Source organism: Argiope bruennichi, chromosome 10 (genome assembly GCF_947563725.1).
Source record: "Argiope bruennichi chromosome 10, qqArgBrue1.1, whole genome shotgun sequence".
NCBI lineage: Eukaryota > Metazoa > Arthropoda > Arachnida > Araneae > Araneidae > Argiope > Argiope bruennichi.
In genome coordinates, this window is record NC_079160.1 from 8,776,758 (window position 1) to 8,796,904 (window position 20,147).

The following is a 20,147-nucleotide window of genomic DNA, read 5'->3' on the forward strand; positions in this document are numbered from 1 at the left end:
ATACATCATTCATTAAAGAAGAAAATTAATTTAAATAGAAAAATGATGCATTTAAAACTGAAAATGGTTAAAAATTTTGTAAAAAAAATGTTTCAATAGTTAAAAGCAAAGTATAATTTAACATTAAAATATTTACCATCAATCATTGTGAATAATAAATTATATATGCTATATATTAAATTATGTATGCAGTAAACTTTTTTCACTCTTCTAATATGCAGTTGTAAGGAATTTTTAGAAACTAATATTTATGTGTATTAAAAGTTTATATTATGCAAGTATTGTTTATTTTACAGTTTTGATTGGCCACATTCGTGATTTTTATAAGTATGCATTTGCCACCAACATTCCATTAAATCTGAAATTTACTATCTTTTACATTAGGGTGCACATCAAAAGTAAAATCAAAATATATTATAAAAATTAAATTCAATTTCAAACTGCGACACAAATTTTTAGTTCTGCATACAATAAAGTTTGCCTCTCTTTTCCTCTTCTAATATGCAGTTATAAGCAGGTTTCTGAAACTGATGTGGTATGTACATTTAATATTTTATAATTTGCAGCACAATTCCAAGTGTCATTTATCAATTTGAGGTGCAAGAGAACAAATTTGTCTTGCCCTTTTAAAGATTTTTTTTTTTTTAAAAATAAACTTGTTATTGTTCTTTACACCATAAATATTATTTAAACGGATATTTGAACATTTATTATATTTAAAAAAAAAACAGTATCATTTAAAACTTATTAGAATGTCTTAAAGTGTAAGTGTATTAAAGTGTCTTAAAGTAATTTTAAATCTATGTCTTTTCAGTCCATAATTTTTTTTAATTTGTTGTGTAAGAAAGTTTCTTTATAAATAAATATATGATGCAGAAGAAATATTTAAGATTCAATTAAAATATTGAAAACTATTCATCAAGAATGCAATTTTCTTATTAATTAATGAAATCGAAAAAAGTGGGTTTAAATTAGTCCTACCGCCTCTCAAAGGTTTGCCAGTTAATATGGGGCAGCACATAAATTTGTCGATGAGTTGCTTTTAATTTTCATTGAACATTAATATTTATTTAAATTAGTTTATTCAAATAAATTTTAATAGATATTCTAGAAATAGTCATTAATTGGTATATTAAAACTGTGACTTTTACAATGAAATTAATATAGTGGCACAATCAAATAAAAGCATTACACAAAAATTAAGTACTGATATATTTGTAAAAAAACGTCACAAACTTGAATTTATTCAAGCAGAATTGTTAAAATATTCTTATTTTTTTACAATTTCCTAGCATATATAAAATTGCACTATTAGTTTTTAATTCTTTTTGAACAAAATCAACTTCTTCTCGAAATATTTCCTGTTGATCTTGAAAACCTAGCCCATCTTTCTATAACATGCTGTATTATATGTTGCATATGTGAGTTGCTGATTTCATTTAAAGGAGAGTCAATAGTGCATTTCTTTGTTGTAAATCATTTAAGTGTGTGGTGGGGAGGTGCTATTTCTACTTTCTACTGAACTTAGTTTCTAGTAATGGGCTTTTGAATCATTTTTGTTAAAACTCAACAATTACAAACACATGTAAGGGCAACAAAGGAAATCTGGAGGATAGTAAGATTTTATTGATGGAATGTGGGTGATCAACTTTTCCTGAAGCTTTCAAATAAGATGACATTCATCAAAATACTGTAACAGATTATAAGATATGAGAATTGATTGTGGAAAATTTTTTCTATTACTATCATAGTTACACATAATTTTCAGGGTTTTGAGGCTCCCAGGGTAAATAAGAAGTAACAAATAGCCGCAGGAATCACAGAAGGGCTTTGGAAAATACACTCTTAAGGGGCTGTGGAACATATTTTCCCTACCTCCAGTAAGGAAACTAAAGGCAGAAAAAAATTTTCAGCTGTGAAATGTTTTATTTTTAAAGCATGCTGTTTTACCTATGTGTTTTTTTTTTAGGTAGATTATTTTTGTTTAATATATTGTTCCTCAGAGGATTAATTATTCTTCTTAATACCATTTACATTTTTACAGACACAATTTCCTGCTAATTAGTCTGTCAAATATATTGTTCATTGCATTTTACAATAAAGTGCAGCTTAAATGAAACATATAAAACCAATAAATAGTAAATTGTGATATATGCTGAGTAATATTCTGTATACATGATTCAAGTGAAAGTGCTACAATTACACATCAATCTATGCATTTAAGTTAAAAATCTAAATGATTGTTTAAAAAGTTTCATTTTCATGAGTATCACCGATGTCACCAGTATCATTTGTTAGTTTATTGCAAACCTTCATGCAATAAATCTTGCATCTATTGCAATGTGAATGTTTGATTTGGGTGGCCAATATAATTTTTACTTACAGTCAGATTTAGTTCAATTAGATATTGTTAGCTGTAATATAATAGCAAATGAAGAAAAAATTCTTCATTTCAGTTATAATAAAATGAGCAGAAGAAAGTTGTATAACTTGATTGCATCTAAAATTTTCCTCTACTGATATTATTTCATTTGGTTAGTTATAATATTTCTTATCTTTTTTGCTACGCTTCAAAAGAATTGCCAAAGCCACATATCAGTCATTGTCAAGGGATTGAAAACCCACAAAGAATATCTCTGAACCTTCTATTTAAGACTCTACTGTTGGTGGAAAAATTATATTTATAATTTTTTTTTACATATTTCATGCAAATGAATATATGATAGCACCAAGAACAATAAAGCTTCAAAGGTAAAATTATGAGGGAACAAAAAGATTTTTTCCCCAGAACCCATCAAATAGGTTAAATTTCTATTTCTAGGATTCCAAAAGAAAGCAGGAAAAAGTCTCTATGAAATTAAATGATATTCAACTGAGAATATTTGCTATTGATATTTAAGATAAAATATTGTTTAACTACAAATTGCATTCAGTTTATTGCATAGTTTCTGTTCTTTTTATTGTGCAGTCAAATTAACCTGTCTCGGAATGAAACCCCTTAGGTGGTTATTCTTTCTGCTTACTAGTCTTATGTTCAGTTTTAAAAAATGTCATGCTTTTCTATATTAAATATCTGATATTTAATTTATCTGATATACTATTAAAGTTTGTCTCATAATATTCAAACAACCTTTTATATATATATATATATATATATATATATATATATATATATATATATATATATATATATATATATATATATATATATATATATATATATATATATATATATCAGACTAAATCTTTTCCCTCTTCACATAGATTTGGATATTGGAAGATTAGCAACTGGTTATGCTTTACTGAAATTACCAAAAATGCCAGAACTGAAAAATAAAATTCCTCCTAATTTTAAAGCAATGGACTTAAAATTTGATGACATTCCATATTTGTAAGTTATTTGGGCTATTTGTTTAAATTTTATATTTATTATAATATAAGTTGTTGAATCTTTATTCTTTTTTTTTTTTTTTGTTATATGTTATAAACAATTGAGCTAATAAGTAAAACAAGTTTTCTCGTTTTTTTTTTTTTTTTTTTTTTTTTTTTATCTTACTGTTGCTAGTTAATGCCTTATACTTATGAAACAGTTTTAAATTCTTGCACTACAATTTGAAACATTAAAATATTTTGGAAACTTAACTGTCAAAACTGTTTTTGTTTTATAAGCCATCTGTTATTGACTCATTTGTTGCATTCATTGTACATTCAATTAAACTTTGCGATTGATTTCAATTTTTTCATTTCAGAGATAAACATAGAGAAAAACAACGACAATTGCGCTTACAAGAAGTTATACAGAATCCAAAAAAGAAAGGAATGTCTAAAAAGAAGGTAATGTTTTATAAAAAATAAAATTGTTAGAATATTATTCAAAGTTTCATTTTCATTGTTGGAAATCTATTTTACTCTACTGTAGTAACTAGATTCATCGGTCATATAATAATTTTTGATTTAGTTATTTAAAATTTATATATTAACTTTAGAGAATATAATTTAATTTGATATGCTTTCCAACTGTAATAAATTTGTTGCAATATTATCATGTTTAAAAAAGTGTAAACTGCTCTCAAACTGAGTAAAATTCAAAGATTTAGTTTCGTTTGTGTATGATTTATATTATACGGAATATTATCTGCAATATTTGAAGGCTCTAGAAACAATTATTTATTTTAGAGTTAAATTACTGTGGTCACATATATTATTAATATGTTTTAATACGGTTGGTTGGTATCTATTCCGAAATTATCCGAAATAAGATTTTAATCAAATTCTCAAATAATTTAATTAGAAAGAAGAATTCTAAAAATTCCTGAAAATGGAATTTTTACTTGTCTTATTTATATGCATATATATAAAATGAAATCTCTATCATATTATAGTGTTTTGAGATTTTTCATTTTATTTTAAATTTTTAAATAATGCATTTACTTAAGTATTGTATGGAAAAATAATTTAACTCTGGTCCATGTAAATTTCACTTAACTGCTTATTTATCGTCATTTCATTTTCTGATACTTTGTATGTTAAATGAATGTTTTTAATGCTATTATAACTTTATGTGATGTGTATTTGATGAATTAACACTCTTGTAGCCACATTTCACTTGAAGTTGAAATATAATATGCACAATTGAAATTGAATTGAATTGAAATTGAATAAATGAATATGCAACATTTGTTTTAAAAATGGTGCAAGTCCATTTTTTCTAGTGTCAAGAAAATTAAAGATAAGCGTATTAATCAATTCAAAGATACAAATTATGTCAAATTTGCAAGTTTTTCTGCTAATTTAGGTAGATGTATTCTGCTATTTTATTAATATATTACATGAATATATAAATTTCTTTTAGACAAATTTAATTAAAATAATATATATTTGGAGGCTGTAAATGAATTTGCATCATTTTCAAAAATATATAGATATGATTTCAATTATAGAAAATTAAATATCACTTAAAATATGTTTTGTATTAATCCAAATTTTTTTATTAATAATAATAGGAAATAAAACATGAGTTATGTTTTTATTTTGAAAGTTTAAATTTATTATGTTATTGAACTTAACATAAGATTTACTATTATTTTGTGTTTCAGTTGTTATAAAATAATACTGATTTGTTATTTCTTCTTACGTGTATCACTACCTGATATAAATATGAAAATGTTCATTTTTGGAAGAAAATAAATTAAGTAGGATTATCTTTTACGTGACTCTGCCATTTATGTTTGGACTTATATCACTTTCATAATCAATTCTTTTATTGACTAATTTTAAATTAAACAAAGCATTGTCATTTTCTAAGAAATTAAATATTTATTATTTGTAAATAAAAAGTTTATGCTAAATTAATCAGAAATTTTGTGATAACTTATTTTTAAAATTGCATATATACCACTTTCAAATTAAAAGTATATGTTGGTACTTACAAAGTTTTTTGCTACAAATAGAAAGGTTGTCAGTGGTACAATATATTATTATTCCCCATTGTTTGAGAAATTTTATTCTTTATTAAGCTATTATTTTTCCTTGCCTCTTTTTTTTATGCTTTTTTTATTTGCAGAACTGATTTGTGTACCTAAATGTTGAAATAACTGCTATAAAAATTAAAAATTTAAAAAAAAAATGATTTTTATAAAAAAAATTCTTATTAACTAATAGTAATTAAGAAATCTTTAAGTTTATATTATGATATATTTTTAATGTGAAATAATAAAGTTTTGTAATTATTTTATATAATTGTAATGCTGGATGCTTTCATCTATAGGAGGAGTGGCTGAAGTTGAAGAGGCAGAAAGAAAAAAAGCTATTGATGAAGAAAAAGAAAAGGAAAGGTTTTGAATACTCAGAAGAAGATCTGGAAGAGCTCGAGAGAGATGCAAGATTAGTCAAGAAATTCAGAAAAGGAAAAGTGAGTTTCATTCTTTACAAAAGCCAAATCCAAAAGCATTTGTGAACTCCCCTATTTTTTTCATCATACTGAAGGTTTATTGCAGCTACTTATAAAATTTAAAAAGCATTCTTTTATTGGTGCCAAGAAAATAATTTAAAAAATTATCATTTTTTTTAAATTTATAATTCATTATAATAATTATATTCATTATTGTGAGTTCTTGAAATCAATGTTTGCCAAATTTTATTATCAGATGACCTCACTCTTATGAAATCAAAATTATTAGTTGATTGGTTAATTTAGTGAAAGACTGAAAAGGTTAAAATGAACCATTTAGCTTACACATGTAAACAAAATTTTGAAATTTTAGCACATAAAGAAGTAAAAAAAGGAATTAAAAATTTCATCTAATATTTCACAGTCAGGTTAAATAAAAGTATTTGATAAAGCATTAAAAAGTTTACATTTTTATTGCATTGATAACTTTGATTTGAATTTTATTTAAATTATAAACCAATTGTTAATGTCCCTTCAGCAGCAGCATTATCCAGAATTGTGTCCATTAGTACACAATTTTTATATCAGTTCTCTTTGATCTTTATATTACAGATTCGACTTCTGCAAACAAATAGTATGTCAAGTAATAAAATAATTTCTCAAAATAATAGTAAACAATCATCTCACTTTATGTTATAAAAAGTAAAACTTTCTGTTTCATAATTAAACTTGCCCAAATTCTGTTGAGTGAGGTGGTAATTGCAGTATATTAAAGGAACCATGTATTCTTACTTATTTATTAAAAAACTTTTAAATTAAATATTTTATGTGCTATTATTTTGAAATTTCATTTCAGAAATTTTTAAGGAAACATTTATTTTATGCAAACGTATAGAACTGTTATGAAAGATTTTATTTTTCTGAACTAAAATTGCTTTTTAAGTAATTAAAAAAATTATTAAATTTAAAATGCCTACTTAAATTTATTTTAATATATAATAGGAATCTTTATTATAATTTTTTATAATTTCCTCACAAATTAAAACACCTGGAATATTTTGGTGTTGGGAGAGGGCATTGAGAAAAAGCCAGTAAAATTGTAATTTTTTTTTTCTTTATAATTTTTTTCCTTGGTCATCAACGATAAAATATTAGTAGTAACAATGAAAGCAATTTGAGTTTTACTTTAATAATAAAATATATTGTTTTAAAATGAGCTTAAAATCTTTCTTTAAAAAATTGATTCAAAATTTTTAAAAATATATAATATGAATGAAAAGATAATTTTTTTAATGATGTAAGAATTATTTTTGTTCTATAATATTTTCTAAAGTTATGGTGGAACAGTTTCAAAATTTCGAATAATTTTTAATTAATTAAATCCGCCCCCCCCCAAAAAAAAACAGTCACTCTGAATTCCACATTTCCACCTTCAAAATTTCCTACGTGCCAAATTCGGAAGCTCAAATTAAAATAGTGCAGCCTGCTCAGTGCTAAAACATACACATGCACATTCATTTTACAAGATTACCTGGTGACAGGAAATTTAGAAATCATCTATAAAACAGGGAGAATACTGAGAATTTTATTTATTTATTTATTTCTCTCTCTCTTTAACTCTAACAGCTAAACTAAAGGTTTCAGAGAGTCAAATGATCAGTCCATGTCATCTAATTTCTCATTGTTGACGCCAACTTCACTTTTGCAAAATATGCATTTGATACCAAAAATAAAATAACTCAGACCATTTTACAACTAACAGTATGTTAGCTTAGTTAAAAAATATTAGTAAAAAGAATTTAAAAAATTAGCCATCATAGAGTTTAACTAGATATATTTTCTTATGTATTATCTTGAAGCTCGTAGTTAGAGTTTATAAAATTTTTAAAACTGCAAAATGCCTCTGGATATACTTTAATTTTCAATAATAATAGTAAATTATGTGATTACATATTCGTGTAAGTAATGAAAACGATTTAAGTTTTATTACATCAAAGAAAAGGATTCTTGAAAATTATATATAGAAATATTTTTAAAGATTTATATGATCAATGAATTGGTGCAAAAAGATAATGATAAGGTGGTGCAAAACTTTTATTTTTGTTATAATATTCCCAAAACTTATCACTTTTTTTTTTTTTTTTTTTTTTTTTTTGCTTATTTTTAATCAACTAAAATTTCAAAAAATATATATATATTTTTTTTAAATCTCAGATACACGCTCCCACTTTTCAAAATATTTTTGTACCAAATTTGACAGCTGAAAATCTAAAGTTCTCTCTTCTAGAGTTTGGCTGAAACAGACATACAGTCATCATTATTATCAGCAAAAATTTATAAATTACTTAAAAAATAAAAATTGAAAATATTGAATAAAAATATTATACCTCTTTTTAGACTATAATAAAATTATCTTTTTAAAATCAGTATGCATTAAGTTTTATTGCTTTTGTTTTTGTTACAGATTTCTCAAGAGGAGTTTGATGCCGAGTTTGCTCCAAACTCGGAGGAAGAGTGCGTGTGATATCAGATTTGTGTATATTGTGTAAATAAATTTTTTAAGCATTTTTTGTGTATTTGTTTGAATGTGGCATTTAACATAACATTAATAGCCATTGCTTGTATCTGCTTTTAAAATCCGTAGTTTTTATTGAATCTTTCAATGAGAAGGTATTTTCTAGTGCACTTTATTTGCAGAAATTTGAATCAATGTTCAAAACTGAGTAAAGTTTTTAATTACATTTCAAAATTCTAAGAATTTTTATTTTAATATGAATAGGGAATTTTTCCAAATTGGATATTTAAATTCGTTTCCTGCAACTAAAATGTTGCAATTTTAATTTTGGGTGAAATCCAACTGTTTATGTGGCGAGCTGTCCTGTGATTAAAATAAGTGTTTTGAAACAAATATTTAAAAATAACAATAGCAAAAATATTTGTTATTCAAAAAAATAGGGGATTATGCATCTTTACTTTCATCCGTTGTTTGATCTTTATGCTAACCAATATGTGCTACAAGCTGAATAAAAGATAAGTGTATCAAATTTTACTCAGTCTTCAAATTTGCGTAAAAATGGGTTGTTCCTACTTTTTGCTATGAAATAACTTTTAGATGAGCCTTAAATTATCAAGTTCTTTATGCTCAAGTTTCCACTTCACCCTTCCGATTTTGTTCGATAAATTTCTGACTGATGGGTAGGGCAGTCACTGACAATAGGAAGGAAATTTCTTCCGACTTATATCGTTTCTTCTTGTAGAAACATTTTAATAGATTCTCACTTTTAACACAGCATACTTTTTGCCACAGGTTTATTATTGACAGAAAAAGTTGATAAATGAATATTTACTCAATAATCCATATAACCTTTATGATGTGCGAATACTACTGTTTAATTTCTAATATCATCATTGTATATTAGTTAATAAATGTTATGCATTCAGGTCTAGAGAAACACGAGTAAAGTAAAAACTGAAAAAGATTTTTTTTTTTAATGTTCATGTTATTGTTACTTGAATATTTTCTTTCATTGTTTCCCATTTTGGGTACTCTTAATATTTTAAGATCATAAGAATTAATGTAAAAGTACAATCCCACTGTTCCATATGAAGCTTTGTGGGTCCATTTTCTTTCGCAAACTTAATTCTTTCTTTTTCCGGCTCTTTTTATGTAGTGAAAGGCTTACCACTAAACTGGAATAGAAGGAAACTATAAGTGATGATCATTCCACCAACAGTTAATGCCAAACCTTTATCAACAGTAAAAATCTCACATCCAGTCACTGCCAATTTAAAATCTCGGATATTATCCGACAGCATTGTGAAAGTTCTGACCACATCGGGAGGTAGCCCAGACATTTTCTTACTATCCTCTAGCAAGGCCAATTTCAGTCGTCGTTGTCCTTCCGATACTGTATTACCTCCTATTGTCAGCACGAAGATTATGCCGACCCCTGCAAGCAGGGTGAAGCCTACATATGTGCGAGCCACAGGTGTCTGGAAACTGACACTGTCAGAGAACAGAACACTAATAGCACCGAAAAAGTTACCCACTACTGTTCCAAACAGAAAGAAGACGCACGAATTAAAAGCTGCGTCAACTTTTTGCACACTACGGCATAGTTCTCGAAATAATCCTAAACCTCGGATAAGGGCATTTCGACACGTCATGAATCGAATAGATTCTGCGTAAGCGTTAACGAGACCACCTGCCGCTAGAAAAGAATTATAACAAAGCAAGACTAAAAGAAAGCAGGTAATGTAACTCCAGGATAGAAGAGATACTACAGAAAAAACTACGATCCAAGTATAAGTGTACTGATAAACTGGTAAGGGAGCCTGGAGTATCTTGATGTATGACTCCCACTCTTGATAAAAGAAGAATATAATAAGTAGTGATATAATCGTAAGACTGGACATCACTAGTAGTAGAATCTCGTACTGTATGGTTTTGCTACCCACGAACATGCTTGGATCAATTCTGGCGGCTAGCTCCACAGCGGTCTTGGTGGCTGAATAGATTTTTCTCCTTTGATGGATAATTGCCACCATCGAGATGTAGCTAAAAGAGTCAAAGAAATAAAAAGCAAACAGGCTGGCGTAACCTGGCAACATTCTGTGGACGTGCGAGAAGGTGATGAAGAGCACCACCGTCTTGTAAAGAAATATACTCCAGCACCAAATCTTTGCTAAGATGAATGCGCAACTTGATCTTGCATTAAGAGGAGCAATAGGAATTCCCATAACCAGAGTAGTTTTGTAAATCAATTGAAACGAGTTGATTTTTGGTTTGAGGGTCCTATAAACTTTCAGGCTGGTCGGTGAAAATCGAAAAGAATGTATCCTTTGAGTATCGGCAATGTTATTCATTTTTAAAGATGAAAGATCCACCGTATGAAAATTGGAGAAATTAGCACTAATAAATAGAGAGATAACTACATATCTTGTAAGTGACGGAAAATAGCTCTGAAGAATTTTAAAATCATAGAGTATTCCATTTTTTCAGGAAATTCACTTCTATTCTTATGATTTATCCTTTTTAATGTTATTTGATACAATATATTTTCCTTTCTCTTAAATTGTTTTATAAAATTCAACGTTCATAAATTCCTTTGTAAGATGATTTATGGTTCGGATGTCAACGCGTTTATTCAGCTAAAGAAAATTCAATCTCGCGCTGTTGTAAACAAGCATTGCATTGAGAATTCGAAAAGTATTCTTAAGGAAAAGTAACATCTGCTTACATAAAATAACATCAATTCTAAAATCTTGAGATTGGTCACTAATTATGAAGCTATGTCAAAAATTCACTTCATTTGAACATCCAACCATTTATGTATTCCGAAACTGAAATTAAATTCAGTGATAATAAAAATTTAATGTGTAAAAAAGTCAAGGATTCAGGAGAGTTCAATTTCTTCTTGCATACCGCATCTGATTCTTACATGAATGTCACGTTTTCTCAAAATTAAACCTTCGATTCTGTAAAAGTAACTTCACGTGTCGTTCATTATTTATTGATCACTAAGGAGATGGAAAACCAACGATACGATTTGTACTTTTCTCGTTAATTCAGAATTAAAACAATGCTAATGATTCTGTTTATTGCATTTAATTTATATTTTGGGACATAATTGCCCTAAAGCAACCTCTTGTATTTACTTAAGAGCAATTACGTCAATTCAACAAATAATCAATCAGTAATATGCAATCTTCAAGATGGAACTAGATAATTTTTGTAGCATTAAAATATCGATTTGTATAGAAGACGAGTACAAGATTTGGCTTGGCTATTAAGGGCTTATTTGTTCTTTCTTGAAGATTAACCTACATAAATTTGGTATTCTCGGTCTCAACATGTTTTAGATGCTCTCACCTATCACAAGTTGTATTTTTTTTTTTCGCAGAAATGACTATTAAAATAATGCTTTTCTGTTATCGATATTAATGAAAGCTCATTTTCAATAATAAATCTATTTTTGTGCGTAAACATAAGACAAACAAGTCCGACATTATCAAGTAATTAAATCAATTATTAATGATACAATGATTGCTTTTATAATAAAATAAATACCTGTGTCATTATGAAATTTCTCATAAATTGCAAAGAAATGTAAGCAGTCAAAAGAATATTTAGATAACCAGTGGAAGTCATCTCCCCAAATATTCCATCACCCCCCCCCCCGGCAAAAAATTATGAATAGTGGATAGGGCAGAGAACGCCAACGCCTTGTAGGGTATTGGCTTGCAATAATTACAAAGTTAGTGTGAATTTCGCATTTTTACTGAATATATCGTGTCATTCTTGAAAAGATTTTTCGGCGATTCATCCCTAGTATGTGATTAATAGTACTCGAAAATCGAGACGTTTTTCTTCTCTGCTGATTGAAACCAAAATTTGACAGATTTACAATTGTAGTTACAAAACCACATGCAAATTCGATATATTTTAATCATTGTGGTTTTGAGTTATCGTGTTTACATGCTTCTGAAAGTTTAGACCGACAATCGTTCAACTCTCTTTAGGATTTGATTTAAAATCTGACAGGTGTCTACGCTATATATGTTAAATCTCTGTACCGAATTTTATCCATCTGTCTCTCGTCGTTTTATAGTTATTATGTTAACATATATTCGAATAGCCGGACAAACAGACTTTCTCTGATTAGATTCTGTTCAAAATTTAATACATATCTACAAATTTGGTGTTAAGACCATATACTTGTGGTGAATTGCATATAAGCCAGTAACAGCGCTTCTACCCGAACAGCTGTTTTGGTAAAATCGATTAGTTACTGGACTGCTAACCAAAAGGTCGCAGGTTTTATCCTTCACGCATCACATACCGCCTCATTGGTGACCTCGGATGATGAACCTTCAACCTTCATACAGCTGTTGTGGCGCCATCTACCCACAGCAAATCAAAGTCGCCAGACTCACTTGGCGCAGCAAAGTCGTCCGACTCATGTGACACAGCAATCCAAAGCCGTCAGACACACTTGGCGCATCAGCACCCACACACGCTCGCCATAAAGCTTGGCGCTAATCAAACTGGGTACATGCCCATTAAGACAACAGCTACTAATAATAATAACTCAATACATCACCACTCAACATCCGTATCGTTCGTCCCCCCCTTCGACTCACTGGAGGGGGAGTACTGTAGTGAATTTCATATAAGCCACTAACAGCGCTTCTACCCGAACAGTTGTTTTGGTAAAATCGGTTAGTTACTGGACTGCTAACCAAAAGGTCCCAGGTTTTATCCTTCGCGCATCACATACCGCTTCATACTAAATCTCATAAGTCTAGCTCAAAGCATTTTTTAAGATATTTTTTTCTCACATATCGACATTTTTTTAAAAATGTGTTTTTCGAACTCAAAAAGTTCCAAAACGCAGAGATTCCTCAAAATCACAAATCTGAATTTTTTGATGATGACACAACTTTATACTCCATGTTCGAGAAAGTAAAAAGTTTTTACATTTCAACTGTGGCAATGGCCGCTCCACACACTTGTGACTGGTAGGAAACGAAAAAATGCTCTTTAAAAAAAATGTTCATTAATATTTTTTTCATTTGTGCACTGTTGCTCAAATTCTAATAAAATGATGACAAAATAGAATTTCTTTCATTTGATATTATTATACAATGTAAGGCATCTCATCTCTTTCTTATCAAGTTAGAACTCATTTTTACAGAACTGAGAACTGAAGATTCGGTGTATAATTTCTTTCAATATTTTCCTTTTGATCAGCATACAAAGGAACATAACTTTCGAATCCTACTAGAATCCGATATTTTTTGTTTCAACTTAATGTCTACTGTAATCATAGCCCAATGGCTACCGTCTAAATCGTTAGAAATACGTTTATGCTCTAATATGCTAACAGGAAATATGCTTTTCATGTGTGTATAAGTGCTGTAAAACTGCATATCACATTCGCATTTATTTAAGTCAATAAATGTGATGCTACAAAATATTACAATTGAAAATGACTCAGATCGGAATTTAATTATTTTTAACCAAACAGTGGCCTCTAAAAAGAAAGTTCATCCATTCTAGTATAGATCTTCGGAGCGGCTCTTGAAATAATCTAAACTAATGATATCCTAAATTTCACAACTCAGGCGCTTTCAAAAGGGTCTCGGAGGCCAGGTGCAAGGTCTCGGCTTCAGAACAGGAGGGTTTCAGGTTCGATACCCGATTCCACCGAAGAACCTCGTTTAAGTGGGTCTGGTGCATGTTAAATACGTCAGCTCCGAACGTCCGCTGATGTGGTGTGGAAGTTTGGAGAGAGCCGGCTCAAGTGTCATCCTCGTTATCTGGCCGCGATTCAAAATGACGAGGTCGGTCCCAAAATATCCCTAGTGTTGCTTTAAAATGGGAACGTTGATATAAGTAAATTAAACTAAAAGTCACTTTTAACTGTAGCAGAATATATATATACATATATATTTGGCTGAAAATGTTTGTCGTACATAGTTTAATTTTCTCGACACAATATAATAGAATTATGTCTCTTAATAGGATCAGCAAATTGTATTTAAATTTAGAGTTAATAATTTCTGTGAGTACAATATAATTTTGAAGTCATTAAGAACATTTTCTGATAGGAATTATATGTACGTTTATCTCTAAGTTTTTGAAATGAGCTATAGGGTAATGATTATAATTAGATAAATAGTTTAACAACGAATAAATTTAATTTAGGATTTATAAGCTCCAGAATAGTAACAACCCATTATACTAAGCACATCTTACATTAGGGATTCCTAAAGTGTGGACCATAACACTTGAATATACATGCAACTTAAGACAATTTTCTAACATATGACGTGGACTTAAAAGTCTTCATCAAGCCACGTGGTAACAATTACGTATTAAAAATTAATCGTCTTTAATCGAGCTCAAAATGCAAACAAGTGACTTTTCAACGTGCGGGTGATGACTATAAGCAATCGGCTTCTTTCGCATCTGTGGCACCGTCTACGGCAGCACTTGAAGTTAATTTTCATGCAGGTCCCACCCACCTACTAATTAGAGTATCTTTTTCGCGATGAATGCTCATTTCAAGTTGCGTACATTTTGGAGAGGTTCGCATCATTTGTGTAAGCATTCGTTATATTTAATAATTTTTTAGAAGAAAATATATCTAAATTGAGGAATTTAAGAAAGAGATCCACACAATGATCGAGTCGCTTTTACAATAAAATGAACGAATATATTTTGTCATAAAAAATTAACTCCACGCAATTATAAAAAACGAAAATGCTTAACATACGTAGCATGACAGTAATCTTGCACTGACAGGTGATTCTACGAATATGTAAACAAACATTTCACTTTATCTCTTATTTACACTTACGGCGATCGGAGATGTTATATTTTTCAATGGCACGTAAATACGGACTAAACACTGATTCGAATCTCCATACCTAGTTAATTATATTAACGTGCCGTCTTTTTTTAAAGTAACACCAGGGCTATATTGGGACGGACCTCCTACCTTTGAACCGTGGTCAGATGACGAGGACGACACTTGAGCTGGCACCCTCTTCTCCAAACTTCCACACCACACCAGTGGAAGGACGTTTGGCCCCGACAGATTTAACATGCACCAGACCCGCTTACGATGGAATCGGGTTTCGAACCTGAAGCCCTCCGTTTCCGAAGCAGAGACCTTACCACCACCGCAACCGAATCCACCTGTTAATGTAGCTTTATCAACGCATATATCAATCAGGTTGCCACTCAAAATCCCTATGTTTTCTTTATACGTATATGCAATTTCAGAGGAAATTAGTTTAGAAGTCATCATTTATATTCTAGTTATAATGGAATAACAATACCCCATACCTCTAATGAGTGAAAAAAAAAAGCAGGAAAAGGAAGCAACAACTTTATAGTATTAGAAATTATAGTATATTAAAAGAATGTTTATATTTGCATGCAGAAAAAAACAATTTATTTATTGCCTAGAATTCAGCAAAAGAAAACTTGCATATTAAAGAGTGGTGGTAGATATTGATCACTCTCATGATCTTTTTTTTTTTTTTTTTTTTTTTTTTGCATAGAATTAAAAACTGAGATAAAATAAAACACAAAATAACACTTTTACTGCCATGATGCACACCATTTAATGATTACTTAACAAAAAGCAATACAAAGCAGCATTACTTTTTTATTTATTTATATTTGCCAGTTCATATATTTGGACATCAATTCTGCAGATTTTCCAGTCATGAGTTGTTTTTTTTTTTTTTTTTTTTTTCTTTTACAACAATTTTCTTACAAATGCTGCTTTGCATTTGTTGAACTTTTCTTTTCCCTGGACCTTTTTTCTACTCTTCTAAAGCTTTGTGATACCTTCCGGAAGCTTATTTAGCATACTGAAGCAAATATTTTAAACACTTTCCTCAAAGTTTATGACATCATACACAGTTCTTAGATGAAATAAAGTACTTTTTTTTTTTCAAATTTTCAACACGTAAATAATTATTTTTACCATAGCCCTATTGCTTTGTGGTAACACAAGAATTATTTTTACAATTTTCTTAAAATCATTAATTTTTTTGGACTTCAAAATATTAGAATAGAAATCACCTAACCGAATCTTTTCATTAAATGAATTAAACTGTTCTTTGTATACATTTTTTTAAGATTTTATTCAGGAAAATTTCAAATTGGATCTTTGCATGTTCCGAGTATCCGAGGAAATTTATGCTTTGGAGTCAAGAAATTGAAGGAAATCAATTATTCGTTTTTCACTTAAAAATGCTTCAATAAGTGTAGATATGGCTATAAACAAGGTACAGCTTTGAAAACAACAAAATTTTTGGAACGCGTTCTATATTTTTTTATAGTATTTTTCTCAAATACACTCACGTTTCAAAATTATGAGGTCCATCTCAAAATAGCCCTAGTGTTCCTTTAAAACGGTGCGTTAATTCAACTAAACTGAACTAAACTAACTACATTTTAGCTCTAAAATGATCTTTTTCTTGATATTAAAAAGGGCACCCTCTCGATGTGGCAGCAGTTGTAATACGGTTTCTACATTTTTATAGAGTTGCATAATCCACGATTTTTTGAATAGAAAATAATTTTGCTATTGTTTTTTTTAAATATTTATTCCAAATATGTTATTTCAATCATATTATTAATTAAAAACTATTAATTAGTATTAAATATAAAATTTATTAATTGTAATTAATACTTAATTTACCAATTTAAGTAACGTGTGATTGAATTAATTTATCTATTTCAGCTTACTTCTTAAATTTGATTTTTTTCAAAACTATTTATTTAATTTCTTTATTGGAGTAAACCATTTTCTGAAAAATTGGAATTAAATATATGTCATTTCTTTAAAATGTTTACTTTAATTTTTTATTCTACCAATAGATGGCGCCAGCAGTAAATAGAATATATTTAATCACAGTCATGTCATAAGAAATTAAAAATTATCTTTATGGAATAGTGCATCGTCAAATGCTAATATCTGAAAGTCAAGGTTACTCCCATGAAGTGAAGCGGTGACTTCGCACTATGTAATGAAGCTTCACTCTTTCCAGTGAAGTCACTGCTCCGATAAGTTTCAGTGATGTGCAATTCAAAGATACGATGATTCCAAGAATAACCGTCCATCCACTTCAGTGGGTAAGGGATTTTCCCTATGCATGATGGAACTCTTGTTCGAGAGCTTCCATTGGACAGATCGTATAGATTGTTACTTTCTATCGTGATCCAAGACCTGTAATCGGAATATCACCAGTAAGATCGTATCAAGGATTTGAATCACATCCCTCTTTGAAAAGTATTGATCACTGGTATTTGTGACTTTTTGATATTGGTTACGTAATAACCGCTCATAAAATATTCGTCATCCCTACATTTTTAGCTCTAAAATGTCCTTTTCTTTGATATAAAAAGGGCACCCTCTCGATGTGGCAGCAGTTGTGATACGGTTTCTACATTTTTAGCTCTAAAATGTCCTTTTCCATGAAATAAAAAGTACCCTCTCGATGTGACCGATTGCTCGACTTGGCAATTTATGCATTTTTGTGGAGATTGACAAAATAGCTGCCCGAATTTCGCCACACAGATGACAAACCTTTGGCTTTTTTCATACCCTTTGTGATGTCTGGCCGACATTGGCGACGTCTTCGAAAACAATTGGCAAGATTCACACCGCCGTTGTTTTTTTTTTAAGATATGATTGAGAAGAGCTTGTATGGCGGAAGGGTAGTGGATGGTTGTGTTTTTGATTTGATTTTAAACATATATTTCTTGATAGAAGTCTGAGTCGTGCTCTTTTTTAGAAATGGTTTTTTTTTTTTTTTTTTTTTAAGATTTACAATACGCTCTCTTTCGAGAACAAGAGATTATGAAGTAAAGTTGCTAGTTTGAATTTTTACTTAAAAAATATTTAAGAATGCTAGAAAAGAAGATTTAGTGCTTATACTGAATGAAATTGGAAAAGCAGCGACAATTGACATGAAGTTAGTTGAGCTAAAAAAATAAACTAATTGAAAGCAAAGAATATAAGAAAGATGAGGAATTTATTAGAAATTATTTGATTTTGGCAGTGAAAAATAGAAGACAAGAAGAGGAAAATGAAAGACACGTAGAAGAAAATCGAAAACAGGCAGGAGAAAATCATAGGAGAAAAATTAAGGAATTGCAATAAGAGGTGGAACTAGCCAGATTGCGGAATAATGAAAACGCAAGTTTGAGGCGTAGTGATCGCAACGGAGATGAAAAAGAAATGTCCCTCGATAAACTTATTAAAGGAGTGGAAGTTTTGACTATACCTGTACCACAAAAGACGGAATCTTGGAATATATTTTTCGATTCGATTGAACGAACCTTTAGACGTAAGAAAGTTCCAGAAGAATTTCTAGCGGAAATCCTGTTGAAATTATTTGGTAACAAAGCTTCGAATGTGCTGATCTACATTCATGAAGAATATATGAAGGATTACGCTAAAGTGAAAACTCTAATTTTAAAAGAATTCGAGCCAACACCTCAGACTTGTCTGAAAAACTTCCAAAAGGCAAAGAAAAATTTGGGAGAAACTTATATCCAGTTTGCATCCAGATTGACGTCTATGTGGGAATATTATTGTTAATTGAGAGAAGTAAAAGATTTTCAGCCCCTTAAAGAACTTATAATTTCGGGTAAGTTGTTTGACTCGTTGGACAATGAAACTGCATCTCATATTTCCATATGACAGTCAGAAAAATGGTTCAAACCACATGATCTATTTAAGGAAAGTGACATTTACTTTGGAGTAAGGCAGAAACCGATGTGATTTTAGAGACCGAACTTTTCATCTAATTAATCAGTTAATATATTCCTGCTCACCATAGAAGAGAAATTACAAGAGTAAATGACAGTGTTCCAAAACGAAAGCATTGTTTTCCTGTGGAAGTTATCTGCATCTGTTAAGGGATTGTGTGGATAATCGAAGAAGGAATGAGATTTCAAGACAACATGATAGAAATTCTGATAGAAATCCGAATTCTAATAGGAATAATAATTTCTCGAACCAAGCAGTAGTAGCTAAAGTGGAATCTTCATTCTTGGAATCGGAGCCGAATAAAAATCTGGTTACACTTCTAAAGAATATCAATTTTTATATTAATTCAAAAGAAATTGAAGCAATTTTTGATTCTGGAACACAAATTTCTATTGTTCATTCATCGTTGGTACCTAATTTATACGATATAAAAAGAGACAAGATTTTTTAACTCCTGCATTTTGCAAACAAATATAGTTGAGAGTCTATAGAATCTCCATTTACTACAGGAATCAAGCGAATTTATTTAATAATGTGGATACTCTAATTGCCCTGACCAACAAATTGAATTTTCCTTGTTTAATAACACCAGAGGTTTATGAATTGTTAATGAGTTCAACGGAAGAATATTGTTTTAGCGAAGAGAGTAGTAAAACCGAGGCGTCAATTATGATTAGTGAACCGCCAAGCGATGTAACAGCTTGTTTCTCTTTATTGCAATCCTTGGGCACACCAGAGAAAAGGAGCAGTATGAGACATGCCTGTATAAACGGTGAAGAAAATAAAAATATTGACGATTTGATAACACCAGAAGCTAAAATTGGCTCTACTAAAAAAAACTGTAATAAAACTACGAAAAGAGCAGAGAACTTTTGAATCACGAAAGGATCCTTGCCTTAAAGGGAAAAAGGAAACAAATGGATATATTGTCACGTAGGTACTCTAGTGTGGAACTC

At 29.6% G+C, this 20,147-nt stretch overlaps 1 protein-coding gene across 1 annotated transcript in view; it reads left to right on the plus strand.

Moving 5' to 3' along the window:
• The window catches only part of LOC129988259 (ATP-dependent RNA helicase DDX55-like), a 32,331-nt gene extending 23,871 nt beyond the window's left edge, over nt 1–8,460 (plus strand). Inside the window, exons 14-17 of the mRNA XM_056096443.1 lie at nt 3,265–3,391; nt 3,750–3,834; nt 5,768–5,911; nt 8,355–8,460. Coding sequence (XP_055952418.1) covers nt 3,265–3,391; nt 3,750–3,834; nt 5,768–5,911; nt 8,355–8,414 — 416 coding nt within the window. The 3' untranslated portion in view covers nt 8,415–8,460. The remainder of the gene's footprint in view (nt 1–3,264; nt 3,392–3,749; nt 3,835–5,767; nt 5,912–8,354) is intronic.
• The last annotated feature ends 11,687 nt before the right edge of the window (nt 8,461–20,147 follow it).